The 16,431-nt window shown below is 36.9% G+C and overlaps 1 protein-coding gene across 1 annotated transcript; it reads right to left on the bottom strand.

Moving 5' to 3' along the window:
• Window positions 1-10,235: 10,235 nt before the first annotated feature.
• On the bottom strand, window positions 10,236-11,448 carry LOC108978943 (larval cuticle protein LCP-17-like). Its single transcript, XM_018949463.1, has 2 exons — window positions 11,358-11,448; window positions 10,236-11,264 (listed from the first exon to the last, which is right to left on the bottom strand). Exons 1-2 carry the CDS (start codon window positions 11,367-11,369, stop codon window positions 10,545-10,547), a joined length of 732 nt encoding a protein of 243 aa, XP_018805008.1. The 5' UTR covers window positions 11,370-11,448; the 3' UTR covers window positions 10,236-10,544.
• Window positions 11,449-16,431: the final 4,983 nt, after the last annotated feature.

The following is a 16,431-nucleotide window of genomic DNA, read 5'->3' as shown; positions in this document are numbered from 1 at the left end:
GAAGATGGGCCAAATCGGCCCACTGCCACGCCCACAAAATGGTGGAAACCGAAAACCTATAAAGGGTCATAACTAAGCCATAAATAAAGATATTAAAATGAAATATGGCACAAAGGATCGCATTAAGGAGGGGCATTTTTGGACGTAATTTTTTTGGAAAAGTGGGAGTGGCCCCTCCCCCTGCTAACTTTTTTGTACACATCTCGAAAACTACTATAGCTATGTCAACCAAACTAAATAGAGTCGTTTCCTTTAGGCATTTTCATATACAGTTAAAAAATGGAAGAAATCGGATAATAACCACGCCCACCTCCCATACAAAGGTTATGTTGAAAATCACTAAAAGTGCGTTAACCGACTAACAAAAAACGTCAGAAACACTAAGTTTTACGGAAGAAATGTCAGAAGGAAGCTGCATCCAGGTTTTTTTAAATTGAAAATGGGCGTGGCGTCGCCCACTTATGGACCAAAAACCATATCTCAGGAAGTACTCAACCGATTTCAATGAAATTCGGTATATAATATTTTCTTAACACCCTGATGACATGTACCAAATGTGCAATCAAAGCAATCATATATAGATATATTTTCCCTTCAGTGCCATCATCAAAACCAATTCGTCAGTGTTTAATAAATTAAAAAATGCAACTATTTTCATACAAGTACACCACCAAGAGAATGTTGAGTTGAACGATACCCAATGATCGTAAAAAAGCGTTTAATTGTATGTCAAATGTGAAAAATGCGATGCCACAAGTGGCGATCGATACCCAATGGGATTGAACTATTGCCGTGGCTTTTTACGCAAGTAACTATATGAATACACATAAGTAAAGGGTGGTTAATTGGAAGCGTTTATAATAACATGTAATTTTAACAGTGGATCTAATTTAACGCCGGCCATTTCCAAGGAAATTTGTTATACGGATACCCCTTTTTCGGGGAGAGTATTGAGAACGAAAGTCGGATATAGGAACGATTTTCTAGAAATATTTGTAGTTCTATTAAGAATTCAGATTCTACATAAGCGTAGCTCTAAACTAAAACCTGATATTAAAATGAATGTGCGAGGTTATTAACCAAATTCCCCAGTTTTAACACTATAGTATGTGAGTAATAAATAAACGTATTGGATCACGAAGCCACTCTATCATTTAAAAACTTTTGCATAAAACCATATTGTTCACTGCTATCCCTAAATATGTAACTGAACTTAGTGGTCACTCATATCGAATACCACTTCCCCAACAGGCCAGTATAAGCTCTTAATTGCCTTAAAATAGTAAAAGTTCAACTATTCATATCTTTTAAACGGTTGGGTTTACGAAAAAAATGTTTTGGACCTTTTTTGAAGAGCCTTCAATTTCCTACAGGATCCATAAATTTCTAAGTGGTTGGAGGCGAGATATAAAATTTACAATCTGATAATACGAAACTTTGAACACCAATAGGCGGAGGACCTTTCCGTAACAATTAAGGGACTCGTCTATCGCACAATTTTTCAGAGTACAAAACGAAAGAGCATTCACTATTTTTGACTCGCCTTAATACACTTGGGTATTTTCAACCTGAAATAAACGACGTTTATAACAACGATAAGGACTTGCCAGGATTTTGAAGATTTTAAGGCAAGTGTTGGCCGCTGCTGGCTAGCAATTGATGTCGCATTTCAGTAGAAGCACACCGTTTATTTTCTTCCAAGTCGTAAATCGTTTCATGCTTATCTGCATATACAAGCGAACTCATATAATACTGCAAAAAATAGTTGAACGGTTGTAAAACGCATTATTTTGGAGGTCATGACAGAGGCCTACGACAGGAGATAATGCGCCCACCAAACGTTTTTTGAGGATGAAACGGCGTCTTAAAAATTTCTTGTGTATTATCATCACTTCAATGCGACCATTTTCTTTATTAATGTTCAAATTTAAGTAAAAGTGAGCTTCATCGATGAACAAAATTTTCTTGTAAAAATCGTAGCACTCACCGACAACGCGACGGCTTCAATTCCTAGACGATTTTCTTAGCCCGCCAAAAAAGATCCTTAAACAAAAATTTCCACAAAGTAAATGGCCACAGGTCCGAATGTTGCGCGTAATGGCGGCTGGACTTATTCGGGTTTCCTTAGATCGATCATCATTTGTGTCCATTATCCACTAGAGTAAAAGTGGTGCGAAGCCGATTTATCTTTGTTTGAATTTCGAAAAGTAGTGTCCAAGGTGAGTTAAGTTCTGTATTTGAGAATAGTATTTAGTGATTAACACCAAATGATTCAGAACGTGAAATTGGGACACAACATCGGTTGAATATTTGGTATAACATTACGGTATTGAAAATAAATATGAAAGAACCTGGCAACCTTAGACCAAATACATTTCATATTCCCAACAAGTGAATCCTCAAATATAGTTTTTCATGTCTAGAGGTTCATGGAAAGGTCTAATCAATTTATTGCGATGAGCACTATCTCAAGCGAAGAGCTCATTCGAAAGCATTTGGTTTAGATGGAATCTTCATGGTGTTGAAAAGCCGGGTTCTTGAAGCTGCTGCGAAGCCATGTAAATGTAATGAAAATAGCTCTAATTTTATCGAACTAATAAGAAATGGATAAGAAATAGTTTTCTTTAATGCGTGTATGGATAGCCCTATATTACAACAGCACATGCATCTACTTATGTGCCGTGTTATACATAAATACTCTGCTTGTAATAATGAAGGCCAATCAGCAAGTGGCGCGCATTCACATACCACACATACATACATACATATGTACATTTTTACGTTTGCATGCCTCTGTGCATGTCTGTATGGATTTGCAATTATTTTTCAGCGGCCAACATTGGAAATGCCGCATTCACGTCAACGAAATCGAAACGAAATCGAATGCTTGAATGCTGGCAAACTGTGTTAACTTTTAATGGCCTGTCATAAAGTTGCAGGCATTACAATAACAACAACCACAACAACAGCAGCAACAATAAAAGGAGTGCAGATGATGAGGATATCTCTGACGCTGCGGATGATAATGTGGTCGATGGCTGCTGGTGCGATCAGTGGAAAACATGATCGATGATCATGTTAGCGCATCATTATGTTGTTATAGTGCTAATAAATAACAACTGACGTTTCCTACACGCTTCTGTGCCCGCCACAAACTGCTGCAAATATATGCATGTACTTCAGTGCTTTAGATTTGTCTATGCCTGCCCCCAAAGAGCCAAACAATGGCAAATGATGGCTGCGCGCGCAGAAGTTCAGAGTTTACAAAACGGCACTCGAGTGAGTAATCAGAGAGAAGAAATCAAATTTTTATCTGACCGAACGGCGTGCCGCAACAACAACAAGCACAATAGGCCAAGCAGAAAGTCAGTCAGTGAGCCAGTCAACCACTTGGACAGAAAGCGAAGCAATAAAGTATTCGCTCGGTTTCCCAGTTCCCCAGTTCTGCGCTACACTTTTGGTCGTCAACTCCCGCTGGTGGTGTGTGCTGCGGCCCATCGCTTTGTGGCGCGGTCCATCCGCAAGCGTACGGTTATTTGGCGTGGTAAGGCGATGCTGCCCCAAATGCTGCACAGGTGTGTCTGGAATGTGCAGCAAACCTTCGCTTGTGTTTTGCACTTATCTGTTGCTTAATATTCGCTTGTAATAGCAAGTAGACGCCTTCGGTATCGGGTGGTGGCGGTGACGCGGGTGCGCAGCAACTGGTTGAACTTTATTCTTGGCGTAAATTTTTACGAATCTAGGTGATCGTAGCTGCAGTTGCACACCTTTAAAATTCAAGTCGGAGACGCAAAATACTTGGCAAGTGAGATTTGGAGCTTTTTTGGCTGTTAAAGTATTTAAAATATTTAAGATTATTACGCCTTCGGATGTTGTGTCTATTATAAAGTATAATTAATGTAAATCTCGAACTTTCGATATCATATTGCCCAGCTTTAACTACGTTCAGCTCTTAACTCGATGCCATTGGACAGTCGATGCTAAGTTACCGGCGAATGAACTCTGTGAAAAAAGTTGAAAATAAGAAGTTCGCGCATTTAGCCTACATTCAGTCGAAAGCTGAGGTCAATCTTAAAAGGTCTAGTGAGAGCACCACACTCCGCAATGTTCACTCCCCAATAGTTGTGGAGTTTGGACTGGTACTTATTCAATTGACGAGCACGCGGTAACGCTAAAAATCTTTTCAGAGAAAACTTATATAAACCTCAAATATTTCTCAACTAATTTGAATTAGGTGATACATAAATTTACTTGGGATTAAATGAAACATATTGTGATTTAATCATAAAAGCATTTCTTCAACTTATTTTTGGCAGCAACAAATTACGTCACTGGCATGCGCTGCACAAAAATGTCGCTTTAAGTTTATGCGCATGATAAGATGAAATCTTATTAGCATTCTATATTCGGAAGTCAGTTATTTATAAAGAGTAAGCCAAAAATGGATTTACATTTAAATCGGAAGTTGCAGTGGAGATTATGTAGCATGTAGGAGTGAATTGGCGTTTGGCGTGTTGAGAACTTCAGAAATGTCTATTCTATGAACAGCAATAGATGCCTACATTCCTTGCTTTAGCTTAATAAATAGTCCTTCAATAGTAATCCTACCACAATAATAAAGTCATAAGACTTTATAATATTGTATTGTATTGACTGGCCTTAGTCTTGGGATAGTATAAAAACAAGAAAAACGTTAACTTGGTTTGCACAGAACTAATAATATAAAACATCAGTTCCAAGCCAAATTTATATCGTTCACTGAAAAAGTTTTTCATACTTGATTTCGACGCTTTCACTCTTGTGGATATATGCAGTCACTTGGATAAACGTATACGGCTAAATCGACTCAGCTTGTCATGCTGATCATTTATGTACTATATACCATATATATTTTATACAGGGTCTCCGACGCTTCATTCTGGGTGCTACAAACATCGTGACAAACTTAGTTCAGGATAAAATGACCACAAATATTTTCCCTGCGATGCAAAATATTTAATTATTCATCAAAATTTATCTGACACCTTCGAAGTAATCCCAACCAGATCTAATACACTTATGCCAACGATTTTTTCAGTCATCGAAACACTTTTTATAAGCAATTTCTGTGATGGCAAAGAGCTCCTCCAGCGAATTTTGTTTTATCTCTTCGATCCACTGAAAACGGGTACCACTTAGCGTCAATTACGGCTTAGGGAACAAGAACAAAGTCACACGGAGCCGAATCTGGTGAATACGATGGCTGATTGATGGTATTTATTGCGTTCTTAGCTTCAAATTCACAATCGTGGCTCGATGTGACTGTGCATTATCGTGTAGAATCCATGTATTGGTTTTCGACAGTTCCGGCCGTTTTCGAGGAATGTTCTCACTCAAATGCCTTAATTAACCGTCTGTTCCTCCTGAACAGAATCACGATGCACCAAAGCACGTATATCGAAAAATAATTCTCTCGCCTAGAAGCTAAAGATTTTGAAGGTAACGACTTCCAGTTTAATCCACTTTCATCAGCATTATAAACAAAATCGAAGTCATACTTATTTTTATTCAAATTCTTTTTAAAATTAGCTTTAAAAGAGTTTGTTGCATCTGCATTAGCTGACTTTTTTTCACCTTGTATTTCCAATTCACGAATTCCATTACGTGATTCAAATCTGTACAACCATTCGTTACTTGCCACAAATGGTGCTTCGCCGCTTAATTTTTTATTTAACTGTAATGCTTTTTCACAGAGCAAAGGTCCAGATATCGGTTGCCCAGTTGATCGTTTTTGTAAAAACCAACAATACAGAGCTTCTTCTAAACGTTCATATTTCGGTCTCTTCATCATTTTTCGAATATCGGTATTCTTCTTAATATCACTTAACGTGTATGTACGTCCACCATACTTTTCAGCTAACTTACGGCCGGTTTCTCCTTTTTTTAATGAATTTAAGCGATAACACCACTTTCTTACGTTTTGGCATGTTTAAATATGTAGACGTGACACGCACGTCAGAGCGGAATCACAATTGCCAATGACCTAAAATAATAATGCAACGCTCTGGGCGGTGGCAGCGACCCCGCACAGCGCGTTCGAAATATGCAAGCTCCGACACGTTCATGATTCCACAATTTCGACCTGTAGGTAAATATAAATTGGTCGGGGTTGGTAGTCCGGATAATCGCGGATCCGTATAACTAGGGCCCCGATAAACGAGTTTCTACTGGAGATCATACAAATTTTATTGACTTCGGAATGTTTATAAAAATTAAGTTTTTTGTATAAATATTAAAGGAATAAAATAAACTTCGAACTATTTATAATTTCAAGCAAGATACCAAAGACTAATTTTGATGTAAACGAAGGACATCCCGCAATGTGCAGCTATTAAAGCCAGCGAAATACTTTCCACGAAATTTATATCGAAATCAATTTATTTACTAAAATGAGAAATGCATAACGTAAACTCAATCATAAACTAGTAAGGGAAAAGAGTCAATCAGAGAATCGGAAATCATTATTTTAAAATGGGGCTTAGACTAAAATAAGACACAAACGTAATTATTTATTCGACAAATCGCATTATTTTTAAGAAAACTTATCTACCATACCTACATAAAGAGGAATAAATCAGCTGGAAATCATTACATCGAGTACGAGTATTTTTGGAAAGAAAAGTAATACAAGTATATCGAAGTCGTGCTATTCTGTGGACAGATTTCAAAAATTTTCACATTACTAAGATAACTTATATTCTGATCGATATATAATCAACTGTATAATTCCAACAGGAAATATGAAATTTTTAATTAGATTTTTGGACTAAAGGTAATCTTCGATGTCAAGGCATGACATTACTAAATAAAGACCTTAAAAGAGTTTTGAAAATATAGCTCATGTATTTACTGCTTTACACCGTATAATGGCAACCGGAAGGAAACAAAATTTTACATATATGGTGGTTTGGGGCACTATGACACAATTTTATTCATTTTAGACCCAAGGAGAGGAAAATATCCTCTATGAATATCATTGATTTATTTGATTATAGTTTAAAAACAATTAAATTCTGCCGTAATTATTGCTTTAGTTAGTTATAGTTTAACAACAATTTGTGGGCGTGCAATGGTTTGTTTCCTCCCAGCTGTAATACCCACCCACAACGGATATTTTCGAAGTGGAACTTTCATAGATATCGTCAGTCCTAGACGGTATTCACGATTCATACTGCTCGCTGACGCTTCATCTCTTTCGAGACCACGACCGGGTAAAAGTCCACCTACGTCGGCATCATTAAATAACAGCCTAACTGACAGGTATTTGGAGATAATTCTAAACAAATAAGGTCACCAAATAAGCCGGCTTGAACGCATTTTTAACATCATACGTTTGGACTCTTTTATGCTATACATTTTAGTGCCGTACATCCACCTCGTTCCTCCGAGAGCCTTGTTTGCGACATTGATTACATTTTTGATCGCAGTTATGGATGTGTATACGAAAACCAAATTCGTTTTCAGCATGTTCTGGAGTTTTTTGCTCCAGATTTTTCTTGAGTTGGACGCATAAAACCCAATCGCTATTTCTTCCATATTTTCGGAGAGACGTCTTGCAAATAGTGGGTAAATAGCTCTGACAAGGGACTCGCATCGTGTGTTATAGCAATTTTTAAGATCTTGTTGTAGATTCCATCGAGACTCGGTGTTTTGGTATTTCCCAATCTTTAAGCTTCTTCGTTGGTGAAGCACTGGTATTTTTCGTATTGGTCTTTCGTTAACCTGCATAGGGAAAACGGTTTCCACGCCGCTTTTCAATAGCGCGTAACAGATTGATGTTCCCCTTTATGGACTTTGAGATTTGTCATCACTAGTTTGTACGCATGTTCAGATCACGGCGTTCTTTTTTTTAGTGTTACTGCACGTCGGAGTATTCTGGCGATCTCTGTCTTCTCTAGCAGAGTCGTATGGTTTTGTTGCAATCAGTTCTCACGCTGTCGACTTCACTAGGCCTCACCAATATCTCCGGCTGTCGTTCCGTATCTTCTACAGTTGCAAGGTTGTCATCCAGCCTAAGTCGGAAGAGATATTCGTCAATAGTTTCGGCTTTCCATCCTCTTGCATGTACCTTCTTGGTGTGTGTATATTTTCCACTGCTGGATTTTTAGATCTCTATTACAATGGCCAGGTGGTTACTTTACTTATAAAGGTACAACTTGTTGATCGTACCAACGAGCTGCTAACAACCGCGATGTCAAACACGGAGTCTAGACCATTTTTTTCGATGGTTTTCCTACTTCCAGAGTTTAATAGTACCATTTCGAGCGGCGAAAAGGCCTTGAACCGAGCGTCTCCTCGTTTTTTCGCACTAATAATTCCCCATCACTTACTAGTATGTTCTTAGTGATGTTGGGGTTTCCGGTACAAGATCATCCAGTATCCTCTCACAGGGGCGCCAGGTCTATATAGCAGCTACAAAAGTTGACTCCACAGAAGGGCTCGTGTGAAATAGGCCTTTCTTAATAGCGGCTTTTCCTGGAAAGCTTTGCCTCCGCACGACCATGTCACAGCTTGGCTGGTAGTGTCGAAGATCCATGTTGGGTTGACTTAGTTTTTGTACTGTTCGCAAAGTCCACCTTTTCCTCAAAAATTCTCTGTTTAACTAACGGGTTTTTAAGAGGGACGCTATAAAAGTAGACCAATAATTTTTATAATCTTCTACTGAACTTCCGAGTCAATGGCCTCAACTTGGTCGAAGGTCTATGTATGCCAACAAGTCACCGGCGACTGATTAACCGATTTATGCTTGAAAACCGTCGAGTTCCATACATAATAGCATCGATCGTACTTTCACAGGAACAAAGTATTTATTAAAAAAAAAAAAAAAACCTTTTGTAGCGCTCTTAATGAAAAATCCGTTAGCTTCCCAACACAAAGTGTTGAAGAATTCATGTACTAATCCATTATTGGCATCAACATTTCTTAATTTTTAAACAAGTCATTGCTTGCACAAACGGACGTAGGATCACCACACGGATTAACGTTCACCTAGACTTGAGCTCTTCAGAATAACTCTGTATCTATCACTTGTTGCGAACGTATAACATTTAGATTCACCTAACTTGAATAGAGTTAATCTAAAATATTTACACTACATTTAAACTTTGCCACTATCATTTCACAAAGAGAGTACAGAATCCAGTGTATCTAACATATGCTCATTAATTAATTTTTGATACTGTATAGTATGCAAATACCTAAAAGGCAGCCATCAACCAGTCAACCATTCTCATTCAATTAAGGTTTTATTACTACAATCAATGGATCTTTGCAACGCCATTGCAGTAACCGCTCTCCCACCATTAATTAGGAGTCCTCACAGCTGCAATGAAAAAATTGAAATCACAAATCATTCGCAAATATGTATCTTATATCAGCTTGCAATGTTCTTTAATGGCCTTTTTCGTATTCTCACAGCATTCTCGGCACTATTTGCTTTGCATATTTCAAGCTGATCTTCATTGCAATAAGCACAAACCGAAAATTATAAGTAGCAAACAAATGTAAGACAGGTAATGAGTAAACAACAGCGAATTTGATGATTTCGTAACGATGATTCTCGAATATTTGGTTCCCATCCCGAGTCAGCGGCGCAGCAAATGCTCCAACCGATCATAGAATGCATACAAAGTGGGTAAGTGGGCTGAAATGAGCCATATCCCAGCGCGGTACAAGCGGATATATGCATAAATATCGCCGTAATGTGAATATATGCAGGCGCATACGTATGTGTGTGGATTCGTATGTATAAGTGTATATGTGTGTGTGCTTACTTGCATACAGTATAATTTGTTAATTTGGTGCACGGCTGCGCATCTTAATGAATTTAATTGGCGGTTTGTGGCCGAAAGGTTTCTGTGTGTGTGTGTGAGGCTGTTTGTCTCAGCCACTGCTTCCAGTGCCTTTCTTTTTATAATTTTCGAGCTATCATTATTAATACGTTTTGTGAGAATAATTATGAAATTTCGCATTCAATAATTCATTCCCTTATCATTTGGCGCGATTGTTTGTTCGCGCACAAAAATGCAGCAAAACGACTTTTTTTGCGCAGAAATATATAAATAATTGTTTTAATTAAATAAGAGCGTTCTTTGCCACTGCCCATTGTGGCCGCTAACAAATGAGTTTTTAACATCTTTTTTGAGAGTTGTAAATTGTTACAACTGGTTGTAAGCTGGCATACAAGTGATAAGCAATTTAATTTCGTATTTTTTATTGTTTTATTTTTATATTTGTGTTTATAAAAATAAATTTCACATTACAACTAGATACTTATGTAATTATAACAACCAGTTTTGAAATGTGTCAGACGCGCTTACAAAAACTAAATTTTTACAAATACTATACATGTCATTGAGTCAGCCGGTAGATAAAATCTTCAACCTTACAACTCAACTTTTTATTTTGTTCGATTTTTTTGTCTTTCGTAAATGTGTAACACAAACATGAAGTCCTTTGCCAGTTTTCAGTTGTAGAGGTTTTCACGGTATTTCCAAGGTGCCGTATTATTCTTCTTTTTCAGATTTTTCTGATTTTTCGGACTTGTCAGGCTTTTCCGATTTCTCTACTTCTTTCGCTTCGCCTTTTTTATCTTCTTTGGCCTTACCCTCCTTCTCTTCATTCTCAGATTTTTCTTCTTTTTCCACCTTTGCGGTTTCTTTGGGCTCTTCCTGCTCCTCTTGCTTTCCTTTTCCTTCCTTTTCTTCCTTGGCTTCTTTTTCCTTCTGTCCTTCTTTCTCGTCCTTGCCCTCCTTCTCATTTTCTTGCTTACCATCTTCTTTCTCCTTCTCTTCGCCCTCCTCCTTGCCTTTCTTATTCGAATGCGCCGAACGCTTTACTTTCTCCGTTTCCACAGGTTCATTGGGCTGATCAGCGGCAGCTTTAGCGGCTTCTGAGATTTCAGCGGGAATATTGGTGCCGATTGGCACAAAACCATTCTTGCCGGCGGTGTAGTGTACTTCGATCTCTTTGCCATCGGCATCAATATAACGGTAGGAGCCATGGACTTCGAGCGTTTCCTCCTCGGTGCCGACATTCTCCACTACGCCAGCCTCGTCGCGTGCACTCTGATCGCCACCCTCGTAGGAGAAGCTAAAGGAGCCATCGGGCTTTCTGTCGGTCTCATAGCGCAGTAGCGGAATAATTTCACGCTTTTCGGTGGTCGATTCCACGCCAGCACCGATGCTAGCCGCATAGGCGGCACCGACAAAGGCCAACACGCATATCTGCAATGTAGAGGATTTGTGTTAATATTATATAATATTTCTGTAATCAAAATTTATTCATTGCTTCAAGTACACTGTTTTAACGAAACTTACAAATTTGTACATTTTTTGTTCTTCGCAAATCACTCAGCACTCGTTCACACTCGCCAAAGCTCAGCTTCACACTTATGCGCTTCTTCAAACTTCGACACTTTTATACTAAAGAAAAGTTAAGAATCATCCAATTTAGCATCGTTTACACTTAATTTTTTTTTTCGGCGCAAAAAAGAGAGATATTTTTATGCGTGTTTCTTTTGTTTTGTATTTCGTGTCATTTGTTTAACTCATACTGACTCACACACTAAGCCAAAATGTTGATAATAACAATAAGAATAACCGCTCATTAACATACACATTTTGTTGTTATTGCTGTTTTTGTTAAATCATTATAAACTTAAGCAGCGTCCTATTTAGTATGCGCGAAATCGAAGTGTTATTTACGAGGGTAACTCTTACGGCCGGCGCGCAGACGCACATACTCTCCACTGCACGGCAGAGCGCCGTTGAGAGAGATTAGTCGAGCTTTAGTAAGTAATATTTTGGGGAGTTCTGCTCTGTATAAGTACCGCAGCCGCTCGACCGCTAGCCGGACCATACTCGCATATTCCAGATCGCTTCTAAACTTTCTCAGCTTGGTGACAATTCGCTTACAAAACCTTTCACTCTCCGGCCTTTAATTTGCGCCAATTTCTTATCGCAGGATTAATTTGCGAAGAAGTACTAACCAAAATGTTTTTAATTAAAGAAACGGCGCATTTGTTGTGTTTTTTCCACTTCTTTGCAAATTTTTTTTTAACCTGAGTTTGGCTGACGTATAAATATAATATTCACGTAACCTAATGGGGCGATGATGATCTACCAGTGGAAACTTGTTTCGTGGCGATTTATTTAAATTTTGTTTGTTTTTCAATATTTTAATAAGTGTTGTGTACTAAATAGTATCACAAAGGCGGAGCTGCGGAGGGGTTTGTTGAGTCTACCGTTTTGGTTTTCAATTTGTGGCTCTTTGTTGGACGTTTAATAATTTTTGTTTCATTTAACGATCTCAATTCGTTTTTATTACCTTTGTTTACATCCAAACATACTCGTAGAGTTTCATGATACTCGGATTGAAAGCTATGCATATATACATAAACCCGTTTTGAAACACTTCTTAAAAATTATATGGTCCCTTATTTTGACATATCACTCTTCCACTGACAGTTTCTTTGTAAGTTTCAAAGTCAACAGTTCGGTTTTTTTATGCTTGTCGTATTCCTGCTGTATATATTCTTTTAATAGATGCCCGCTTGTTCGTCTCTATACACCCGAACTAGACCCTCAGTTTTTGAGATATTGATATTAAATTTTTCAAACGTCCTTTTCTAACCAAGAAGCCGTTCATTTGTCGGAACCGATATCGGACCACTGTGGCATATACCAACAGAACCATGAATAGAAATCCTTTACAGTTGACGAGATATTTTCAGGAAACCTGGAATACTGTCAAAGTGTCTACTGTGTAGCCGAACAACGCACTCAAACGAATACCTAAAATAATGTGTTTCCAATAAATGTTTGTCCGTAATAATGCTTAGATACACCCTTTCACAAAGTTTCCAAGCCAACTTCAGTACGAATATTCCGACAAGTGCTTTCTTCATGACCATCGATCAATAAATCGCGTCGTTCAAAATGACCAACTAAAGTGAGTTATGAAGAATATAATAGTTGCTCTGGACCCGATCTAGTGTCGATCATTTCGATGCATACTTTAGTAAAAAAGAAAATTCAATAACCTAAAAATCTGGGTTATGTTTTCAATAAAAAGTAATTATTACTTGAAAAAGAATACTACAAGTATAATTAAATAAAAAAGTTTTTCGTTGACCAACCCTATGTAATAAATCCGTAAATTCATCGAGCTTTTCTCGACCCAAGGAAATAATGGATTTTTAATTGTTGTTGTTAGTTTTCGAAGGGTTCAATGGAAGTTGTGTCGTGTTACTTTTTATGCTCAGAGTAGATAACATAATGACTATTCATTCCAATATTTCTTAATTACATAAAAACACTTTGCGACTGACATCACCTTATTATTGTTACACCACGTTAAAAATATTAACTCATTTAATCCTCATAACTAGTTTTAAACTCGCTGATTATTTGTTTACATATTACATATTTGTTTTTATTGTAGACTTACTTATTGATTTATTTGTGTTTATATATATATATATATATATTGTTTTTTTTTTTTTGAATTCTTCTAAATTATAGTAAAGTTTTATAATTAGTACTTCATTTCACACAACTACTACTTAAGTGTTATTATTTTTTCTTTACAGACATCTGATATAATTAGTATTTTGGTAATGAGTTATGAGTATAAACTATAGGGAGCGCTATTAAGTTCGTTACCGAAACCGTAAGCAAGTTTTAACATTAGTTCTAGTAGAAACTCAAGTAAAAATAATATTTGTTTGTTTATTAAAGATTAGAATATATTATATGAACAAAGTCATAATAGGTTGTAAAAAAAGTCTTAGATACATAGATACATATTTATATTCTGTACAATATTATTTACGTTATTATATTTAAAGTTATTCGGTGAAAGTCGAAGAGGCTTATTTATAAACCCATACGTTTGTCCTAAACTCCGAGCGTTGAATTCTTGTTAATAGAGGTATTTATAACAATTATCGTTTTACCCCTGCTTCAAAATTTCGAGAGAAACCCCGTGGAAAGCACATGCAGCACTCGGACAATTCAAGGAAGATTAAACGACATGGGTCTGAAATCTTGTAGACCTGAAAAAACATCTTCTAGCGACGAAAATGAATGCAAAAATAATTTTGTCGGAGCTAATGGTGTCCTAAGGATGAGATCGAGAAATGGAGAACACTTTTCAGATGAATTTTGTTTGTGATATAACGGTTGATCTTATTAGAGCTAATTTTTCCAATAACCTTTTTTTGACAGTGACAATCTGCCGTATTATTTTTGTTCAGCATTGTTTGGTATTTCCTAATGGAAAAACTTTTGCCAGAACAACTTTTACAAATTGTTCAACTTTATTACGTTTTGTAATTAATGTGTTTCGCACGCTTCACTCAACTTATGGTCAACATAATCGGCCTATTAAGCGTACTATTCTAAACAACGTCGAGATCTTAAATTAACACGTCCAAAATACAGCTTATGCAAGAACTGAAGCCACTCGACCTTCCCAAGCGGCACCGCATCGCTCTATGGGCTCTTAATAAGTTATAAGAATATTCGATATTTTCGAGCCAAATTTTGTTCAGCGATGAGACGAAATTCAGGCTCAACGAACAGGTAAACGAGCAAAATTACAGCATTTAGCACAAGAGCTGCCACTTCATTCAGAAAGAAATAAGGGATTGGTGTAATTTATGGGCCGGTGGAATCATCGGTCCATATTTTTTCAATAATGCTGCCGGTGAGAACGTAAACATGACAACGTAAGCGCCCATGGCGGCCATGGACATAAGACTTTTAATGCCCGAAGCTGTGGCTAGTGATCTCAGCGACATTTATTTCAGCAAGGCGGCGCCACTTTCCACATATAGCCGGTCCGGTCGATTGGCCACCAAGGTGGTGTGATATCACACCGTTCGACTTTTTCCTGTGCGGATATGTAAAGTCTAAGTCTATGCGAACAATACCGCTTCGATTCAGGCCATAGAGAATGCGGGTTTTTCACCATTTACCAGTCGAAATGCCAGAACAAGTCATGGATTGGATTCCTCAGTAGCGGTCAACATTTAAAGAGATAATCTTGAAGAAATAAATGCAAATGATGCCCTTTCGAATGATAATAAACATGCTCCATTAATTTTGAAGTTTCAGTGTATTTTTTTTTTGTTTTTAAGTAGGGAACCTATAAATGGATCACCCTTTTTTATCCTTTAGCGTAAGAGGTTACCTAATTTCAAGCTAACAATTAGTAGAATAATATATGTATATAGTAATTTAAGGTTAGCGCTACCCAAAATCAGAATGAAATTCTCAGATAGAGGGCTGTGCTTATAACTTTCAGCGTATATACAGATTGTATGTATGTAGGATGTCGTTGTCACTAAACTATCACTTTGCTGTATGTGGAAAAAAGTTAACAAGTATGAAAAATAATACTGTTAAAGCATTAATATTATAATCCATAGTAAATTGTTTATTCCTCTCTATAAACACCATTCAAAGAAGTTTTCGGAATAAATAATGATTTAAATAATATGAGTAAATGTAAGAACCAAATACAAAACTTTAACTAACAAAGAAATCACGAAAGAAGTGCGCGTGAGTAGCAACGTAAACATCTAATAGCTTTAAAGAAGCCGCGTAAAATAACGCTTACATTTTAAGAAAACAAAATCGTTGAAATTCCCCAATTTTTATACTTCACGATAACTGTTTATGCAGAAGAATACTAGCAACGTACTATATATATTATATAAATTATTATATTAAACAATCTCAAACAATCTCAAATCTTAGTAACGTCCATATCGTCATATTGTTTTATTCAATAAACTAATTTATTGACCAGAGCAAGTAAAAAGTGTGTCATCACATATAAATTTGTTCACAATTCTAGAGAAAATGCTTGACTAATATGCTAACTAATCGAAGTAATGAATCAGTTATCTAAGACAACACTAAAACTCGACTATTTTTCCAAGTTCAATGAGGTGGGTTAAAAATAAACATAGATAACACCGGTCAGCAGTATTTTTGAGCATGGATTGCACAACCTTATTTTTGTTGTTTTTATAACTCAAACTAATACTAACAAATAATTAATAATAATCACAAAAAATGGAAAAAAAACAACTCGATAAAAATACGCAGAAATTCTACATGTAAACAATTTATTAAAATATACCACTCATTCATTTAGGATTCATAAATAAAATATATACACATTCCGCAGAATTTTCTATTAAAGTGTGTCCAAGGTAATCTGCGACAGAGACGTTTAAATAACATAATCACAGGTGACGAGTCATAGATTTTTGAGTATGATCCCGAGACAAAGAGGCAATCTGTCCAGCGGTACACGCCGTCGCCTCTTCGCTCAAAAAAGGGAATAATGAGCAAATACAAAGTGAAATCGGTGCTTATT

The sequence above is a fragment of the Bactrocera latifrons genome, unplaced genomic scaffold (genome assembly GCF_001853355.1).
Source record: "Bactrocera latifrons isolate USDA-ARS-PBARC rearing strain unplaced genomic scaffold, ASM185335v1 scaffold_13, whole genome shotgun sequence".
Taxonomy (NCBI): Eukaryota; Metazoa; Arthropoda; class Insecta; order Diptera; family Tephritidae; genus Bactrocera; species Bactrocera latifrons.
This window is presented reverse-complemented; position numbering and strand designations above follow the sequence as displayed.